The sequence below is a fragment of the Ovis canadensis genome, chromosome 11 (genome assembly GCF_042477335.2).
Source record: "Ovis canadensis isolate MfBH-ARS-UI-01 breed Bighorn chromosome 11, ARS-UI_OviCan_v2, whole genome shotgun sequence".
NCBI classification, from domain to species: Eukaryota; Metazoa; Chordata; class Mammalia; order Artiodactyla; family Bovidae; genus Ovis; species Ovis canadensis.
In genome coordinates, this window is record NC_091255.1 from 23,843,203 (window position 1) to 23,862,280 (window position 19,078).

General features: G+C 55.6%; 1 protein-coding gene across 1 annotated transcript in view; it reads right to left on the reverse strand.

Moving 5' to 3' along the window:
* Positions 1–9,266: 9,266 nt before the first annotated feature.
* The window catches only part of TMEM132E (transmembrane protein 132E), a 57,809-nt gene continuing 47,997 nt past the window's right edge, over positions 9,267–19,078 (reverse strand). The window contains exons 5-9 of the mRNA XM_069542664.1: positions 18,411–18,554; positions 15,315–15,520; positions 13,297–13,582; positions 12,355–12,546; positions 9,267–11,399 (exon numbers count right to left, since the gene is read on the reverse strand). Of these exons, the coding sequence (XP_069398765.1) occupies positions 10,344–11,399; positions 12,355–12,546; positions 13,297–13,582; positions 15,315–15,520; positions 18,411–18,554 (1,884 nt within the window). The 3' untranslated portion in view covers positions 9,267–10,343. The remainder of the gene's footprint in view (positions 11,400–12,354; positions 12,547–13,296; positions 13,583–15,314; positions 15,521–18,410; positions 18,555–19,078) is intronic.

Sequence of the window (19,078 nt, forward strand, 5' to 3'; positions counted from 1 at the left end):
TTCTTCCAAAACTGGAATGGATTCCTTCTGGTGCTGGTAGTGGGTCATGTGCTGGGGATTTAAAGACACAATGCTAATATTCACCCATCTGTTGAGCACTTACTATGTGACTTCTATGGTACGAAGAGAGCATCGACCCTCACATGAACCTTGTTAAGAAGCTAACTTCAGCCCCATTTTACAGATTAGGTAACTGAGATAACTGACTTGAAGTCACTTGCAGGAAGCAAGATTCAAACCCACCCTGTTAACTCCTAAGTCCTTTCATCTTACTAGGTGATGCCAGGGCACAGAGACTCTTGGGAGCATGGACCTCAGGGAATCTAATGAAAGTGAAAGTCACTCAGTCGTGTCTGACTCTTTGCGACCCCATGGACTATACAGTCTATGGCATTCTCCAGGCCAGGATACTGGAGTGGGTAGCCTTTCTATTCTCCAGGGAATCTTCCCAACCCAGTGATTGAACCCAGGGAATCTGGAGGAATAAATAATTGAAAGGAAGGATTTGAAACCTCAAGAGAGCCATTTGGGAAAGCATTTCCATTCTTGGCTTCAGTTAACACTTAGCATAGCTCCATCTCTCATCGGGCCCCAGTCCATCCTCATCTGTCTGCATCATAACCATCTTTCCAAACCCTCATCTTCTTTTCTTAAAAAAACACAAAAACAATTTATTATTTATCCTTATTTATTTGGCTGCACCGGGTCTTAGTTGCACTGCGAGGCAACTTTTAGGTGGGATCTAGCTCCCCAACCAGGGATTGAACCTGGGCCCCCTGTGCTAGGGGTGTGGAGTCTTAGCCGCTGGACCTTCAGAGAAGTCCTGCAAAATCCAAAGCCCAATCTTCTTGGACCACTCTGTACAAATTTCCACTGAGGCACTTCATGCCTGCCTTGCCAGTTTGCTCAGGAGCTCATGGGGGAGAAGTCTTGTGAGTTTCCCAAAATCCCCAGGACCCTCTGTTGCTTCTGAGTCTTTGTTCGACTCTGGGTTTCCTCCGATGCCGGCACAGGTCCTCCTTGCGTTGCTTCTGGAGAAAGTTCTGACCTTGCTGACATCTTTCCCGTTTGGCCAGTTGGACTTTGTTCGTTCCCATCCTTCCATCCTCACTCCGGCTCCTCCCTCCCTGGGGAAACCATCCAGGTGAGACCATAGAACCTTTTTTCACAGGAGACTGTGTCACAGGTAGGGGTGAGCCTGAGCAGCCCAGGGTAGGGTTCTTCCAATCCAGTCTTTGAACACAGCTCCTGTCATGCCTGCCTAGAGGCTGTGGATTCCATTTCCACAGTGCAAGGGAGATGCTCCTGGTAGTGGACACCAGCCTGAGACAGAGTTTCATCTGACCACCTCATAGACAGGGAACTGGATCAGGGAAGAGTCAATTCGACTGCCTTCCAAGCTGGATCAGATTGGCCAAGGTGACCCCCACGCTCACCGAGGGTGCCCTTTTCTCCCAGCCAGCCTCTGCAGGGTTCACTCCATCCATAGGTGTTTTCATAATCTCTCCAGGATCTCCACCTGGTGTTTTCCTCCCAGAAGTCTTTTTGGCTTTTATGCCAAGAATGTCAACCCAGGCTCCAGGGCACACCCTCTGTGTGAAGGCTTCTGGTTCTACCTCATCAGGCACGATCCCCAAATAAATCATTTCATTAGGGTTAATAACATAGTCCCTTTAACTGCAAACTGTTTCCAAATAGAAGGCCCTCCAGTCTGCTTTAATGAACAGATAAGAATCTTTGTAATTAACTCAGTGATGGCTTGTATGTAAGTATTCTTCTGAATGCTGTGAGACTATTTGGTTATTGTTTCAAGTATAGGGTAAACATGCCCCTGATCCCTCTCTCCGACAAGCTCTTATACAAACAACTGCCCCTGTAGGTTATTTACAGGATGGGCAGCCGCCCCTGTCTTCAGACACCCCGTGGGTACACTGGAACCTAGAGTGCTGTCTGTCTTTATTCCAGCCTCTCTTTGTTGGGTCCACCCATCCATCCTTGGCTCACAGCTCTGGATCTGGCCCCGACTCCTGTGATCTCCGCCTTCCCTCCTGGCAGGGTAGAGGGGCTCTGCCCCTTTGTGTGATCGAGCACGCCTCTGGTGATCACTGCACTGGAGCTATGGGCTCCAGCTGCCAGCGTGCATGTGTAGTGTGTGTGTGTGTGTGTGTGTGTGTGAGTGTGCAAGGGGCACGCTCACATCTGTGTGACTGAAGGGCGTGTGAATGAGTAGGGATGCTCAGAGAGTTTGCATTTGTGATGCGTGCTGTGTGTGCGGGTAGGGCGGGTGTGCACGCGTGCTCTAGGTGCCCCGCCCACAAGAGTTCCTCCTCTTCTAACAAAGGCAGCACTTTAATCACTGGATGTATCTGGTGCTTTGTCGTGTCTGTCCCTGGAGCAGGTTTGCTGGCGTGGAGGGTCGCCTGCAGCTCTGGCATCTCTGGAGATTTCCTTGAGACACACATGCAGCTGCTAGAATGTCCTTTCCTCCCCCTCCTTCTCTTCTCTTCCCTCCCTGGGAGATGTGGTCCCTGCCCGGTGCGCTAACCATGGTCCAGCTTCCCTCCCCTGGGCCCCCCATTTCCCTTGATAGAGAGCCATCTTACAGGGGACCTGAAATCTGGAATGGAGCCCAGATGGGGTGGGGAACAGACTGCGGAAGGAGGACCCCGTGGGCGAGTGCGTGTGGAGGAGGAGACCCTGGAACAGCATCTCAGCCTCTGTCGATGCTGATGAATTGCATCTCATCAGGCGAGGGCTGGGCTCCACTCTGCCCCTTGGAGGGGTGGACTGTGTGTCGAGGTGGCTGCTGCTGCTGCTGCTAAGTCGCTTCAGTCATGTCCGACTGTGCGACCCCAGAGACGGCAGCCCACCAGGCTCCCCCGTCCCTGGGATTCTCCAGGCAAGAACACTGGAGTGGGTTGCCATTTCCTTCTCCAATGCATGAAAGTGAAAAGCGAAAGTGAAGTCGTTCGGTCGTGTCTGACTCTTAGCGGTAAAGAATAAATCAGAAGGGGCATAGAGGGGAAGGCATGCCGGACCCCTCCCTTGCTCCCTCCCACCTTCGGTATCCCCCCAGCCTCCTTCGTCCCTGATCTGTCTGGGCTGGGGGTCTGCAGGTGGAGACCATTTCAGGCCCAGGGCTCAGCTGCTAGCTTCACTAAACAATGGAAGCGCGGGGGTCCACTCTCAGGACACTGCTCACTTTACCTTCGCTCCCAGTCAACTCTCCTAACTGGCAGGACCCCTCCTAATGGGAGAAGCTACAGGAAGCAACCCCAGAGACCCTGCCGCAGGACAAATCATAGGAGGTCTGTTGCAATGGAGGAGAAGGAAAGTCCCTCTAGAACTGTAGAAGGTCCGGAGGGAGAGGGCACCTCCATGAAACCCAAACAGAGCTGGGCGGGGGGCTGCCTGAGTGTGCACAGGGAGATGGCAGCGGACCTGGGGCTCAAGTCCTTCTGGCCTCAATCTTCTGGGGTCCCCACGGCAGCCTGCCCCATGGGACAGGGGCCTGAAGACCCCTCTGTGCCCCAGGGAGGGGCTGGCAGGCACCGTGAGTCCTGTGTTTGAATCCACTTGACAGATGGGTTCACAGGTGGGTTCCAGACAAGGGCGCAGAGGGTCAGTCCAGGGACAGACCTCAGTCAGAATCTAGTCCAGACCCTTCATCTCGCAGCAGAGGGCCGGAGACTCATGCAAAGTCACCCTGCAAGTGGTGGAGGCAGGCAGGGGACTGGGACCCAAGCAGCTCAGCAGCACAGGGCTTCTCCAGGGCCACCCGTGGGAGAGTCCCTTCCTCACCTCCCCTGTGCACACCTCTCAGCCAGGCCCCTGCAGACCCCATCCCCCAGCTACCAAGGTAAATCCATCCCACCTCCTCATCCCCAAATGTCTGTTTCTGACTTCCCAGCCATCTGGTAGGCCCCTCCTAATGTCTTCCCTCAACGCCGCCTACAGCCTTGTCCAGGCTTCATTTTTGGATAAAATTTCCCAGCTTCCACGTGCATTTTACTTCTGCTCTGTGGGCTAAGTGTATGTGTAGGTTACTTTGTGCTTATTTGCACGTGTTCCTAAATTTTGCTGAATGCTTGATGGCATTTCTTCAAGTGTGTCAGTCTCTCCTCTCAGACTGGGAGCTGTTATAGCACAGGGCCTGTTCCTCTTCCATCAGACGGGGATCTCCCGTGGAACAGACTATGGGGCCCTTCCATCAGGCTGAGAGCTCCCTGTGGGCAGGGGACTGACAACTTGAATGCTTCAGCTCTGTCTTAGCCCCAAGACTCGCTGCCTCTCTGGCATACACAGGGATAGTTATCATTCCCTTCCCCGCAAACTCCATCCCTATGGACCCCCTCACCCACAATCTGGCAAATCCCAAACCTACAGAAGCAACTGCCAGTAGCAGCATCAAGCAGAGGATGGCAGAGATGGCAAAGCTTGGAGAGCTGCTGAGGACATCAAAGCTGTTACCCTACCCCCTGCCCATAGCATCTCTCTAAGAGGGTGGAGGGAGAAGGTGCAAACTGGCAGGGCTGGTTGGTGCTCCAGGCTTCACACCTCCAGATCTGAGGACCATCATGATGGAAGGCACTCGAGGGACCATCTGGCTCTGGATTCTAGTTGAGGTCCTGGCTTGTCCCAGACACGGGCAGTGCCAGACACATGGCCACGTGACCAAGTCAATAGCAGAGAGAGAACTCCCACCAAACTGCTGGACTCCCGGCCTCGTGCTCTTGACACACTGCATTGGAATGATTCTCTGAGCTCCTGGTCCCCACGGAGGAGGGCAGCGTGGGGCAGAGGAAAGATGGGAAGCTTGAACCAGTGTAACCTAGGTTTGAATCTTTCTGCTGCTATTTGTTTGTTGTGTGGCGTGAGACAAGTCATACAACTTCTGGGCCTCAGTTTTGTCATCTGTAAAATGGACATAATGAAACCACCTACCTTACTTGGATATTGTGTAGAGTCAATGGAATGATGACTGTAAAGTGGTTAGCATGGAGCTCCAATAATTTGGCCACCTGATGCGAAAAGTTGACTCATTAGAAAAGATCCTGATGCTGGGAAAGGCAGGGGGAGAAAGGGATGACAGAGGACGAGATATTTGGATGGCATCACAGACTCAGTGGACATGGGTTTGAGCGAACTCCAGGCGACAGTGAAGGACAGGGAAGCCCGGAGTCCTGCAGTCCATGGTGTTGCCAAGAGTTGGATAAGAATGAGCGACTGAACAACAAAAATGACAACAACAATGGATGGAGTAAGCACTCAGGAAATGTTAGCGATCGCTATTTAATCCTTTTCCTTCCTCTGTGCTTGGCACACCAATGGATCCATGACAAGGGCTTAATAAACATCCACTGTGCTACCATGCCCAGGGTGGGAACATAGGGGTTGGCCTCAACTTCCCAATGTCTCTTTCTTACTCTCTGCAGGCTGAAGGGACTGCCAGTTCCCCAAAGGAAAGGGCAGGTACAACTCATACCCACTTCCTCGTCTGTGGGACCCGCTCTCCTAACAAGCCCAGCTCAGCATCTTGCTTGGGAAAGCCCCGCTGGCTCTCCGCTCTTAGGGTGACCAAGAGCAGGTTGGATGGTAGTCTGTTGTGATGGTCAGCTGGGGGTGGAGCTCCTAGCAGGGGAGGGAGTGTGTCCCCTCTAACAGTGGGAGAGGAACCATAGCGCTCAGCGTGTCCCATCTGCCCCTCAGCAGTATCCACAATCTATACCTTAAATGGGAGTCCCACAGCCTTGCTCCCATCACGTGCTGTCACTTCAGTCGTGTCTGACTCTGTGACCCCATGGACTGTAGCCCACCAGGTTCCTCTGTCACTGGGATTCTCCAGGCAAGAATACTGGAGTGGGTTGCCATTTCCTCTTCCAGGGGATCCTCCCAACCCAGGGAACTGAACCCCCATTTCTTACATCTCCTGCATTGACTGGCGGATTCTTTACCACTGGCACCACCTGCTTCTATCACCGAGCACATCAAATCCTTACAAGGCCCTCTATCCGCCACCTTTTGGAGGCCATTTCCACCTCCAAAACTCTCCCCTTCAATTGTTAATATCATCAGTTGCTTCAGGTTGTAGCAGAAAGACAGTAGGTGTGTAGCTGCCTGCCAACCTACTTCTAAGCTGGAGGCCTTGGGCAAGTTACTTGCACACTCTCTCTGTGCCCCTCTCCTCACCAAGAAAATAGGAGTTAGTAGTTCCTATCTCCCTGGACTTTTGCTTAATACAGGCGTTGAGCCCCTGTGGAAAGATCAGTGGATATTGTCTGGTATATAGTGGCAGTTTCCATGTTTGCACAGCTGGAGAAAAGAGGGCCCAGAGCTGGTCATGTTCTGGCTGAAGGTCACACAGCAAATGCACTGTCAGACCCCAGGGGTCCTTCTCACTTGTCTGAGGAAGTTTCATCCGTTTAAATGAGAATTTCTCTTTCTGGCCCTTATATTGTATTTCCCATGCTCTCAGTTTGGCTCCAAGTCTCTCCCCCTTCTCTTAAGGGGGGCATAGTACCCGGCACACAGTAGGCGCCTGTTAATATTTAGTGAAGACAGGCTTGGAGGTGCGTCCCAGTGTGCAGGCGGTGACAGGGAGCACTGACGGGTGGGGGAGAGGGGAGAGCTCAGGATTTTTTTCTGCACCCTGGCTCTGCCCTCACCCGCCCCCGGCTGTTGGCTGCCTGAGAAATCTCATTTGGCCACTAAGCTGATTCATGGGCCGGGTTCCCCGGTGCTCCCTGAACAGCTCTCTTGTCAATAACTGTTCTTTACAAGCTCCCTTGATTCGTTTTTGTGGTTGAAGACAAATTTTAAAGCAGAGTTTAGCATCCGGGCCATTCCAGAGGGGCTGTTAACTTAATGTCCCGCCTCATTCCCTCCAAGCTTCCTGCCTCTTGATCCCTGTGTGGGTCAGGACTCGCCGTTTCCAGCAACTGCTTCTCTGGGTCCTTGCCTTAGAACAGGGGGGTGAAGAATGAAGAGAAAGGAACCCAGATGACAAGCCAGGGTGGCAGGCAAGGCTCGGGCTCCGCTGCTAGGGTGGCTGTGTGACTGTTGCCCGAGTGCTCCCCCTCCCTGGGTCCTCTTTCCCTGTTTGTGAAAGCGTGGATGCTGACAAATACCACGGCATCGCTTCCGCGGTCGTCCCTGGAGCGGCCAGTTCTCTGAGGCTCCTTTAGGAAGGAGATCTCGGTGTTAGTAGCATCTCATGTCTCATCCCTTCATCCTCACGCGGGGTGATGCAGCTGGCAAATTCTGCAGTGAATGCCACGGTATCCACTGGCTCTCTGCTGCTACTGCCTTTCTGCTGTAGCCTGCTCCTAACTGGTCCCCTTGCCCCTCCAAGCCTTCCTTCATTCACCCAGCAAGAGGGAAATGACCTGAACCTCAAGCCTAAGCCTGACTTCCCAGTCCATTTTGAACCTGTTGACGTCCACTCCTTGGTATATACATTTTGTGTGTTTCTCCATCACCAGAGACCCATGGTCCAGGCACAAGGAAAGCGCGTACAGAGACAAGGCAGCAAAAAAAAAAAAAAAAATGCCCCTGGGGTGTCGAATATGCAGCCTCTGGACCCCCACACCCACTGCTCTCCCTTCCAGGAATGCCCTTGGCCTTGTTCTCAAACTAAGTTTGAGTATGTCTGCCCCTCCCTTCTTTGCATCCCTCCAACCCAGGGCAAAGCTCTATCATCAATCATCCCAGGTGACTGTGGTCAGATGACATGTCCATCATCTCTGTGGGGCTGAAGCTCCTTGGGGACAAGCCCACGGTTTTGCCTCCTCTCTCCCTGGCAGGGCCCAGCACACAGTAGGAGCTTTAGGTGTCAAATAAACGAATTGGACCCGCATTCCAGATTCCACACCAGCACCTCCCATGCAGACACACCCCAGCTGAGACGTTCATCCTCCCTTGATACACACCTATGTCCTTGTTTCTCCCTGAAACTCTGCGTGGATAAGTGGTGAAGTGGCAGAGTGGATGGGGATTAATGGAGATAAAAATGGGAAGCCACTGAAATGGAAAGCCACTCATAGCTTGCGTCTGGACTTTAGTTACCAAATATTTGTTGAGCACTTGCCAATTCTGGGCACCATGGGTGAAAGAAAATGACAGAGAGCCCCCCTCCCCGCTCCTCTAGGATCCTCTAGGAGGCCACCGTCAGGGCACATTGGAACAGCAGGTACCTGATGTCCTGGACATTCCAGGAGCGCCCTCATGCCAAGCCCACCTATGGTTATGCCCTACATGGCTTTCTGGCAGCTCCCAGCTTCCCTGCTGCTGAGCCACACCTGTTCTTTGTTGCCAGCACATCTGGGGCAGAGCTAGCATTCTTTTAGGCTCACATATTACCTGAACACGAAGACCTGAATGTTGCAGTCTCCGTTTACTGAACATCTCTGCTTGCTAGGATCTGTGCCCACAGCTTTGCCTGCTGCTGGGCACTGTGCACGGCACTTTATAGACATGATCTCATCCAGTCCTTACCCCAACCCCAGGGCTGCCCCTGTCGGTTGAGCAGAGGATCCCGGCCGGCAGTCTTCCTTTGGTCGTGGGCAACAGCTGTTTGGGGCAGTTGCACACACAGCTCTCGTCCTGCCCCCGATCCCTTCTGGGACAGATGAAACCAGCTGGAGCCACCTGTTCAGGGTGCTGAAGGCTGGCCAGGGCGCCTTGGCTGGGCTCTTGTTCCCCCCAGGCTTCCAGTGGTCCCCAGGGCTGCGGCCTGCACTGGAGAGAGGTCTCACAGGGACAAGGGAGGCCATGAGTAGCTGCAGAGGGGCTCACCCAACAGCCATTGCTCTCTCCCACGTGGTTTTCTGACCCGGAGTCCCCCAGATTGTCCCCATCAATCCCTGGAGAAGAGAGGCTTCCCTGGGAGAGGTTGATGGTGACAAGGAGGGTCACCCTCTGAAAGGTGGACTGAAGGCAGAGGAGGAAACTGGAGTGAGCTCAGCTGTGCACACAGCCCTCTCACCTCTCTCCTTAGTCTTCTGTCTCCCCTACCCCTCTCCGAGAGGAAACATCTCTTTATAAGGGGACACTTTCGGGTCTAAGAGTCCTCCATCCCCGTGTGAGCATCCCTCCAGCACCGGGGGTTTAAAGGGACCCGGATGTAGGAGAAGGAGGCACAGAACCCCAGGCGGCTCAGCCGTGTTTCCGTCTCACGTCATTTAGTGTGACCTCCGTGTGTGTGTACACGCGCGCGCGTGCAGGCACCTGCACCGCAAGGAAGGGACACAGAGCCAGCCACCACACGCTGTCTGTTCTCCGGGAGCTGTTGCCCCACCCCCAGTCTTGTTGCCTCTGTTTATTTAAGAAAAATCCGACACAGTGGTGGGTAGAACCCGAGAGAAGGGCGGCCGTGGGATGGGGTCAGGGAGCCGCGGCTCCCTCTGCCTTGCTCATCCCACAGTCCTTCCCAGCAGTTGGGCGTCTTCTCCCACGGGATGCTGCCCTGTGGGAAGGGGGTGGCCACCGCTGCAGAGAGGAAGGAGGAGTGGGCGGAGCGGGAGGGGCGGCTAAGGCGTGGTGTTGATCTTGCTGAGGGGTGGGCGGGAGGCACCCAGGACTCCTGGGTGCCCAGACCACAGTGCTCTGGGGTGGACCCAGGACTCTTCCCCCTGAGGACCTGCCCACAGCCCTTGGGGGCAGAGGATGGAGTCCTGAGATCTCAGAGAGGGGCCTGGCTTGACCCCAGACTTCTCTATAGAGTCAGCTCCCAGATCCTAGGAAGGGACTTGGGGGGGGGGCACCCGGAAGCCAGCAGATGCTACAAACATTCCCTGCCTCCACCCCCGCCCCCCTAAATGTTTTGTCCACAGCAAGATCCTCGGCAGGGCAGGCAGCCGCTGCCTCCCCACCCTGCAGGACAGAAATCCCTGAATAGTGGTTTGAGAAAAGTCTTTGTGCAGCTTGTAACACAAGGCTCCCCCCAGAACCCCTCCCCCTGAATGGGGGAAGCAGGAGATGGGGGGGCGGGGCCCTCTCTGCCCAAACTTGACTTCCATACCCCCGACTTGGGGCAGGGGGGTTGTCTAAGATGGGAGGAGGGTGGGAAACGGGAGAAGGAGGGCTGGGATTGCTTTCCTCTTAGCCAGCTCCAGGAGGAAGGCGCCTCCACCTTTGGGGGCAGAGGAGTGGTAGGGGGAGGCAGGGAAGAAGAACCACCGTGAGGCGGGGCGGCCATCCCCAGCCTGGAGGAGCAAAGCTGCAGGGGCCCGACTATAAAATCCGCTCGCTCGCGCCAGCCCACATTACATGTGAGCAGGGTCCCGGCTGTGAATCATACAGAGCCCACCCTGCCCTCGTGGGGCAGGGGAGTCGGGACGGCACCTCTACGCAATCTCTTTGATTCTGCGCATGTAATTGTGCAGGTCAGAAGGCGGGGCGGGCCGTGTGGTGCCCGTCACATCCGGGCAGCCCCATCCCAGGTCCTCTTCGTCTTCCTCGTCCTCTTCGCCGGCGGGCACCGAGTCATAGGCCAGCTCCTCCGAGGGCAGCGTGGTGAAGGTGGTGAACTTGACCCTCTTGCGCTTGGAGGTGGGCGAACTGGCGGGGTCCTCGGCCTGGTCCCGGGCCGAGCCCCCCGAGGAGCCGTCGCCCCGCCCGTGCACCTGACTCTGGACGCTGGTCTGCGAGCTGCCGCTGCTGTGGTGGTCACCGTGGCAGCAGGCGGGCACGGTCTCCATCGGGTTGCTGGCGGGCGGCGACAGCTCCCCCTGCACCCGCAGTGGCTGCCCGTTACCCAGGAACACCCAGTGGTGAGAGTGGTCCATGCTGGTCTGGCCCTCGGGCGGGATGCGCTTGTGCCGATAGCGCAGCACGAAGACGATGCAGTTGATGAGGAAGACGAGGATGGCCAGGCAGAAGACGCCCAGCAGCGCGTACATGCCGATCTCCAGGTCCGTCAGCCCCCGGGGCATCTGCAGGAAGCCGGTGGGCAGCGGCAGGAAGTCTTCTGTGGGTGGCACAGCCGGGCTGGCAGTGCCAGGGGCCGCGGCCTCGGGTCGGGGTCCCGCCGTGCCCGGCGGGCCAGCTCCCCGGGCCTCGTCCTCGCCCCCGCCGGGCCCTGGCTGGCTGGGGCCCGGGTAGTCGTAGGTGGGGTCCTCCTCGTCCCGCCCAAAGTGCACCCGCAGGCCCACGGGGGTCGTGGCCAGCACACTTTTGCGCTTGGTTTTCTGGCAGCTCTCGGCGATGGTGAGCTCCGCGCGGAGCAGCTCTCCGGCCCCCTCGGCTTCCGCCACCACCAGCGGAAAGGCCCGGTCCTGGGTCACCGTGGCCACGTGCTCATCCAGGCTGCTCACCAGCAGCCCGTAGTCCCGGGGGCTGTAGAGGGAGAGTGGGGCCGTGGTTCCATCGCTGTAGGAGAGCCAGAGGCTCAGGAGGGCTTCCTGGAGGTGGACGAGCAGGAGAGGACAGGAGTCAGAGAACTCCTAGGGCTGGCTTCCCTGCTAGATCCTGAGCTCCCTGAGGGTGGGGCCCAGGTGCTCTGGCTCCCTGCTGTATTCCCAGTGCTGGAACAGAGCCTGGTGGGTGACCAGTGCTCGGAACCATTATTTGCATGGGAGTTCTCCTTTGGAGGTGGTGGAGACGGTACATAGAAGTTTACAGACTCGTACCTCCCCGAGGATATCTCTCCCACTTCACCCTTCTCCCCTGGATGAGCTGATGGTAAATCCCACCTTGGGTCTAACTCGAATCCTCCTTCCTGTTCTAGGAGCCACACCCCATCTCCATGCCTGACTTTGGGATCACCCCCAGCAGACACGTGGACATCGAGAACACAACATACTCAACTTCAGCCTTGTCCTCTGTGTGTTACATCTCCTGAGAACTGACCTCCTTGTGGATGAAGAAGCAGGGCCCAGAGACAAGCCACTGGCCTGGGGTCACAAAGCAAATTAAAGCCGAGAACTCCTGAGTCCTGACTTCTGGCTTGGTGCTCAATACCCACTGTTGCCCTCCCTGTGTCCCCACATGTAACTTTTCACCTTAGACCACGGCCAGTGTCCTGGTATATCTGTGGGGCGGGGCAGCTATAGTTGGGGGGTCCAGAGATGGGTGAGGGTGATTCCTGGGGGTGGAGGAAAAGCTAACGGGCCTTCTGAGAATCCAGGAGGGAACCCTCCGCTGGAATGCCTCGAGGCGGCAGGTGCAGGATGCGAGGCCTTGGCCAGACTCCTGTGCAGATAGCAGGGCGATGGGGTGGGGCAGGCTTGCTGGGCATGAAGAGTAAATGGATCTTCCATTATCAGAGCCCCAATCTGGGGGGACCCGCAGCCAGAACCTGCAGGTTCTCCTTCCACACTCCAAGCCCCCAGGCTGGCCAGTTGGGCATCCAGTTACCTGCTTGAGGAAGCTGAGGGTCTGCTGGGCGGCGGCGGTGGCCAGGATGGTGTGGCTGCTCCCAGGGCTGGGTCGCAGGGAGAGGGCGAGGCTGGCCACCACCTGGGCCTGCAGCTGCGTGATGCTGACCTTCTCCTCTGTCACCGTCAGCAGCGTCTCCCCGAGCACAGACTCCGTCAGAGGGGACACCACCTGCAGCAGAGTGGGGTGAGAGTGGGTGACAGGTGAGAGGTTGAGTTTTAAAGAAAACAACAGCCCTTCCCCCGCCCCCCACAGTGGTAAATAGCAATTGGTGGTCAGCTTCGATGTCAGGGAGACAAAAAGGAGTGGTGGGGACTGGGGCAAATGGGAGAATTTGTGACCATGTCAAAAAGGCATCAGTACTGACTCCGCCTGATGACTGCCAGGTCAGAATGCAGGCCCAGTGTGACCAGATTCATACTCTCTAAGATCAGAGATTTACATTAAAAAAGGGGGGGGATCTCCCAATTTTTAAATGGCGGGTCCATTGGGTTTTAAACCAAATATGTCCACAAGCATATTCCAGCCCATGGATCACTATTTATAATCCTTTAGGTGGATGATATCTGCCAAGGCACCCAGTTATCAAGGAGGAAGGTCAAAGCTGAGTTCCTAGATCTCCAAATTCCCTTTCCTGGCCTCTGGGTTGGCTGAGCCCTCCCCCCTGCCCCCACCCCCTCCTCATCCCCATCTACTCTCAGGGACCACATTGAGCCATGCAAGGTTGATGAGTCTGGGAGAGAGAACCTTCGCCAAGGTGAAGTTGACCTTGACCTTCGATGATGGAATTTCCAGCAAAAGGGCAGGTGGGGAAGCAAGTGTGTTTCGGGGGCCGTCTGGGGTTACTCCCTGAGGCTGAGGCCCCAGAAACCCTGTCTTGGGGATATCTGTATCATGGTGAACTCCCTACCCCATGCCTACCTTGAAGGGAGTGGTGCCCGGCTCCAGCCCAGCCAGCGTGCTGCTGTCTACCATGCGTGCCACTCGGGGGTCACCCACCCGCATGAAGTCGCTGACCAGGTCGGTGACCTCCACCAGCCAGTCGGGGCCCAGCATGGTGACCACCTGGTCGGTGCCCTCTGATGATGTCGTGTGGAACTGGGTGAAGACCTGCAGGGTGGCGTGCTGGTACTGCAAGGTGCAGCCACGGCTCGCACTCTGCGGCCGCTCCTCCTCCTCGTCCTCATCCTCGCTTTCCCGGGCTGACCTGGGTGGGTGAGGCCGGAGGTCAGGGCTCCCCACCTGGCTTGGACCTGCACAGGTCCCACTCTCTCCATTGCCCTGCCGGCCCCTCCCCAGCTCCCATGGGTGGAAGCCTGGGCTCATCCCTTCTGTCTCTGCCAAGCTTGAAGCCCAGAGTCTCAGGCTTTGCTTTCCTGGATGGGTAACTTCTTGACCCTCCCCATCCACCCCAGGTCCCTCTCCACCTCTGCTTGGCTGAATCCACACCTGTGACTAACTGGCATCAAATATCAGCAAATACTGCCTCTTTCTCAGCACTAAGCACGTGCTGGGGCCTGGGCTCAGCTCTAAATTGGAGCAAAGGCGATCCTTGCTCGAGTGCCAGCAGGCTTAGCTGCCTCGTGTCCTACCTACAGCTGTGTGGCAGGCAGAAATTGGATGTTTAGCTGGTGAGATTTCCAAGCGGCGTGTGGGAGGTGTGTCCTGGCTTCCTGTGACTGCTCACAGTGAAATGCAAGAGGAGAGGGATAAATGGAGGGAGGAACCGGCAAGCAAAAGGGAACCCGGACTTGACAACTGGGGAAATTCTCAAACTCTCCAGATTGCCAAAAAATGTGAAAATCAGGAGGTTCACCCAGGCAAGCGGGCTTTGGAGAGAGAAGAGGGAGTGGCTAGTGCTTCACAAGGATCAAACCACTGGAAAATGCATTCACATAGAGGGTTCCTTATGTTAACTAATTTAATCCTCACAGCAGTCCTCTGAGTTAAGTGTTAATGTGCCCATTTCAGAGATGAGGAAACCGAAGCACAGTAGCCTTAGGTTGCCCAGTTAGCAAATGGCAGAGTCAGGATTTCAATCCAGGCCATCTGGCTTCAGAATTCTGGTTAATTCTGATAATGAATGAGAGTCTGGCATGCTAACTAGTTATGAGACCCAGGTGGCCAGTGTTCAAATTTTGTAGGGTTAGGGTCCTCACTACTCAAAGCAGCTTCAGCATCACCCAGGAGCTGGCCTGAAATGCAGACTTACAAGCCCCGTCCAGTTCTTGCCGTGCCACCTGCTTCTCTCCCCAGCCTCACCCCTCCTGCGCTTAGCTGCCTGTCATTCTGCCTCTCTTCTCTTCTCTGCTGGCTTTTCTCTCCAGCAGCGATGAGTGGGTGAGTGAGCCTGCTGAGTACCCATGGGTCTGCCCCACAGATGGGCACACATCCAGGTGTGTGAGCCTGGATCCCAGTGAGGGGGCCTAGTGTGAGTCACTGTGTACCTGGCTGACATACTCACAAGCGTGTCCCTAGTGTGCCCAGGCTGGGGCACGCATGTACAGTTGTGGGTATGCCTGTGTTGGTGTTTCTACTCCATTCTGTCTGCTCCTTGACGGCTACTGGGCCAACTCCTTTTTCACGTATCCTTTAAAACTTAGCTCTAGAGTCACTTCTTCCAGGAAGCCTGCTTTGATTTCTTCTGGAGGAAGAGGTGGCTTTTTCCTTTGTGCCACTTGATTCTCTGCACTTGGGGCTTCCCCCATCCACTGCTCAGCGGCATATATATGGCGGCTTCCCTGATGGACCCAGAGCTCGGCTGGGTCAGGCTCCGGCCACACTGACCCCCTCCCCCCATCAGGGCCTTGGCGCACAGTAGCTGCTCCATAAGAGTTTGTTGATTGCATAACTGACCTGCCGACTGTGTACACTGAGGGTCATAACACACACATGCAGATGAATCTTCCCAACATCTGTGGTGTGTGGTGGGGCCGTACCTTCGGTCGGGAAGGATAGGAACCCTCCAGCCCTTCACTTGGCTGAGGCGGGCATCCGAGAGCTCGATGTGCAGGGGCAGCTTGGGCACCCAGACGGTCATTTCCAGGGGGGCGTTGAGGACGTCGTAGCGGAAGGTGACCCTGGCGTTCATGGATCCGCGGGATTCCTTTCCGCTAACAAACACATAGTCACAGCTACTGGATACCTGGGGGTTGGGGGGTGGGGAGAGAGCTTGGTTGGCCTATTTTGCCCTACAGGTCATCCTGGGGGCAGAGCAGGGGAGGGACTTAAGTCTAACCAGGAAAGTCAGCCAGAAGCCCATTGGATAGAGAAAGTGCCAGTCACAAGAGACTGAAGGGGCGGGACCGGGTGGGAGAAGGCTCCTAATTTAACTCCTTTGGCAGGAAGTGAAGTGAAGTGAAGTCGATCAGTCTATCCGACTCTTTGCGACCCCATGGACTGTAGCCCGCTAGGCTCCTCCATCCATGGAATTTTCCAAGCAAGAGTACTGGAGTGGGTTGCCATTTCCTTCTCCTCTGGGAGGAGATGTCAGCTTTCCTCGTCTCCAGAGATCATCTCTTAGCGGCTCCTGTGGGAGGTTTTTTGCTCCCTGGCAAGAAGTCAATGTGCCATTCCTTTGAAAGGGGCTGCTTCTGATGTGCCAGGCCACACCGAGGGCAAGTCTGCATGCTGAGGGTCCCCTGCACTGGCTCCCCTCCCCAGCACGACCGTCTGGGTTCTGGAGCAGGTGTCTGATGGGCAAAGGAGTGGCCTGTCCTGAGCAGGACACTTGGGTGTGACTGGGTGGGGAGGAGGTCATGGAGGAGAGGGTGGCAGAGGGGCAAGCCAACAGCTCCACCGAGGTGCCTCTGGCCCTGAGGCTCCCAGGAGATAGGCCAGCTGTTTAGTTTCAGGAGGGGGGCTGTTCCAGCCAGAGGTGGAGGTGAGGGGAAGAGAGAGGGAATTTCAGGACCAGAGAACCCTAAGCACAGACAGGTGGATGACTGCCACCAATGGGAGGAGCTTTTTTGCAAATGCATGCCCACCGGGACACCACCTTGCATTCTTAGAGGTTCCCCGGTGAGCATATGCTCGATGAACACATCTTGGCGGAGAGCTGTGCCCACTCACCGAGGTGCCCGTGCTAGTACTTGAGGGTAGATGCAGTTGGTGCGTGTGGAAATGCCCATGTAACTGGAGAGAATCCTGTGTGCAATGCATTTAGGAGCTTCTACGTGTGCACACCCAGGGGTGCCCATCCCTGCATTTGGAGGAGCGTGTATCAGGCAGCCTGTAGGCTGATGACACCTCGAAGTCTCCGGTGGGGGGTGGTGGGGAGGGGGCTGGGATGGCGGATCATCTGTGGAGAAGAGCCCCTGACGGTCCCAAGCTCCTCAAAGCTCTCTTAGTCATCTGGCGGTGGGTGGTGGGTGAAGGGGCGTGGGATGGTGACCCCGCCAGAAATGCTCATTTCCCGCTTTGGAAGGCAGAGAATCCAGCTGAAGGCTGGCAGATCCCATTTAGAATGTTGGCAAACTCCAGAAAGAACCTGAGCATATTTCGCTGAGAATGGAAACTGATTCCATTTAGAATCTTTGCTAATTCCCTTTGGTGTCTAAGCCACGGTGAGTCTTCTGGTCTACTCTGGGGTGGGGCTGGGGGAGTCTGGGTGGCAGGGAAGGTGCTGGGTGAGGGCTCTCGGGGGCAGGCCCACTTCTCCCCATCCCAGCCTGCAAGCAGTGGAGAGCCCCACAGGCCTGGGCAAAGCTTCTGGTCCTCAGGAGGCTGTGGGGGTGTGGTGCCCAGCCATCTGCTTTGGCTCACTCTGGGGACGTTATTCCTGAGTTCGGGGGAAGGAGGAGGTGAGCCTCGGGCACCCCCATTCCGGGAGGGATCTGGTGTAGAGCATGGAGAGAGAGCACACATTCCCAGGGAGGGAGAAGGAAACGCATATCCCAGGTGCCCCCACTGAAGGATTTACAGGAACAGAGACAGCTTCTGCTGTCTGATCATTTGGTTCTGACACCAGCTGGAGGCTGCCATAGCAAGCAGCTCGCCCACTTCCAGGTACCGGAGCTGGATGCCTCTCTCATCACTGCCTGCTCTACTGCCTTCTCCCCACATCTCTCCTCTGAGCACTGTCGAAAGCCAGGGGAAATCTGAAGGTCTTCAGGGGTGAGATGGCAAACTGGGTGAGATGGCCCTCACTGGCCATCCATGACCACCATCCATGGAGGACGTTCGGCCCAGATGGGGTCTCTGGGGAGGAGCTCAGAGAGAGGTCTCCGGGAATTGGAGGGATTGCAGTGGGTGTTCCCTGAGTGGGGCCTTTCATACAACCTTCACTCCTGGCCTAACTCGTGAGCTGCTGCTGCTTCATTTTAAAAATATTTGTAATGTTTATTTAAAATAATTTTAATAATATCAAATATAGTATTTAATATTTAAATTAAAATAATATTTAATTAAAATTTAATTAAAATATTTAAAGTGAACATTTAACAATATTATTAAATGTTTTAATATTTATATATTTGTCCCCATCGAGTCTTAGTTGCGGTGTGCAGGCTTCTCTAGTTGCTATTCATGGGCATAGTTGCCCCACAGCATATGGGATCCTAGTTCCCCACCCAGGGATCAAACCCATGTCCCCTATGTTGCAAAGCAGATTCTTAACCAATGGACCACCAGGGAAGTCCCCTAACTCATGCTCTTCTGGAGGCTTCCACCCTGGGCTGGATCTCCGTCTGTTTGCCAGCCCCCAGGTTTAGGGCCTGTCTCCGAGTCCCCCCAGGACCCCTCCCCCATTTTCTTACCCAGTGGTTGCCAGACAGCAGGCTCCATAGTGACTTGGGGATCGAATTCAAGTTGTCAACGCTGCCTTCTCCCGTCAGCCTGCCAGAAGGGCTCTTCTAGGGCCTCCCCTTGCTCAGGCTGGACGTGGGATGCTCTTCCTCCCCCATCCCCTACCACTTCCCTCCTCTTGTCTACCAAGGGAACCTGTCTGAGATGTGAATTCCTGTCTGGACTGGTGTCCTATGCCCCTTGAAGGTCTGAGGCCATTCTCCCAGGGCCCCCACCTCCAGGAAGCCCACCTTGATGATGTCCTCATTGTCAGATTCGCATTCCACCAGGGCGGAGACATCTAGGACAAGGCCGGTCACCTCGATGGCGATGACCTTGACAGGGATGGCCACTGTCCGGCCCGTCAGGATGGCTGTGTTGATGATCTCTGTGTCCTGCAGGGAGGAGAGGAGGGTGGGCTCTGTGAGTTGCCTGAGGCCCCCTGCTCTCCCAGGACCACCAGCCAAGGCCCCCAGCTCCTGGCTGCCCCCACCCCGCAGATGCGTGTCCTTGGAAGGACACTGGTACACATGCACAGACAGACGCATCTGCCCAGCCCCATGTGTCTTCTCTGATGCTCTGCTCACGTGGACTCCCATGGGTGCCTTCAGGGTCTCCCCCACTCTGCTGCCAGAAAGCAATGCTTCCCCAATTCCGCACCGTCTTTTCAATGTCTTTGATGCTCATCCAGACTGAGAATAATATCCAGCACATTTGCCTGGCTCTTCCACGTTCCCCTAGGCTGGCTCCACTTCCTCCTGGCCATTCCAGATGCCCCTGGGCTGGTCCCAGACAATCATTCCAGTGCACTCTCCCTAAAACCCGTTGCTTCTTTGAATAAATTATTCCCTTTCCCATCGCTGCACATTTGTGCACAAGATCCCCTGTCTAGAGCACCCTCATCATCTTCGCCGTGTGA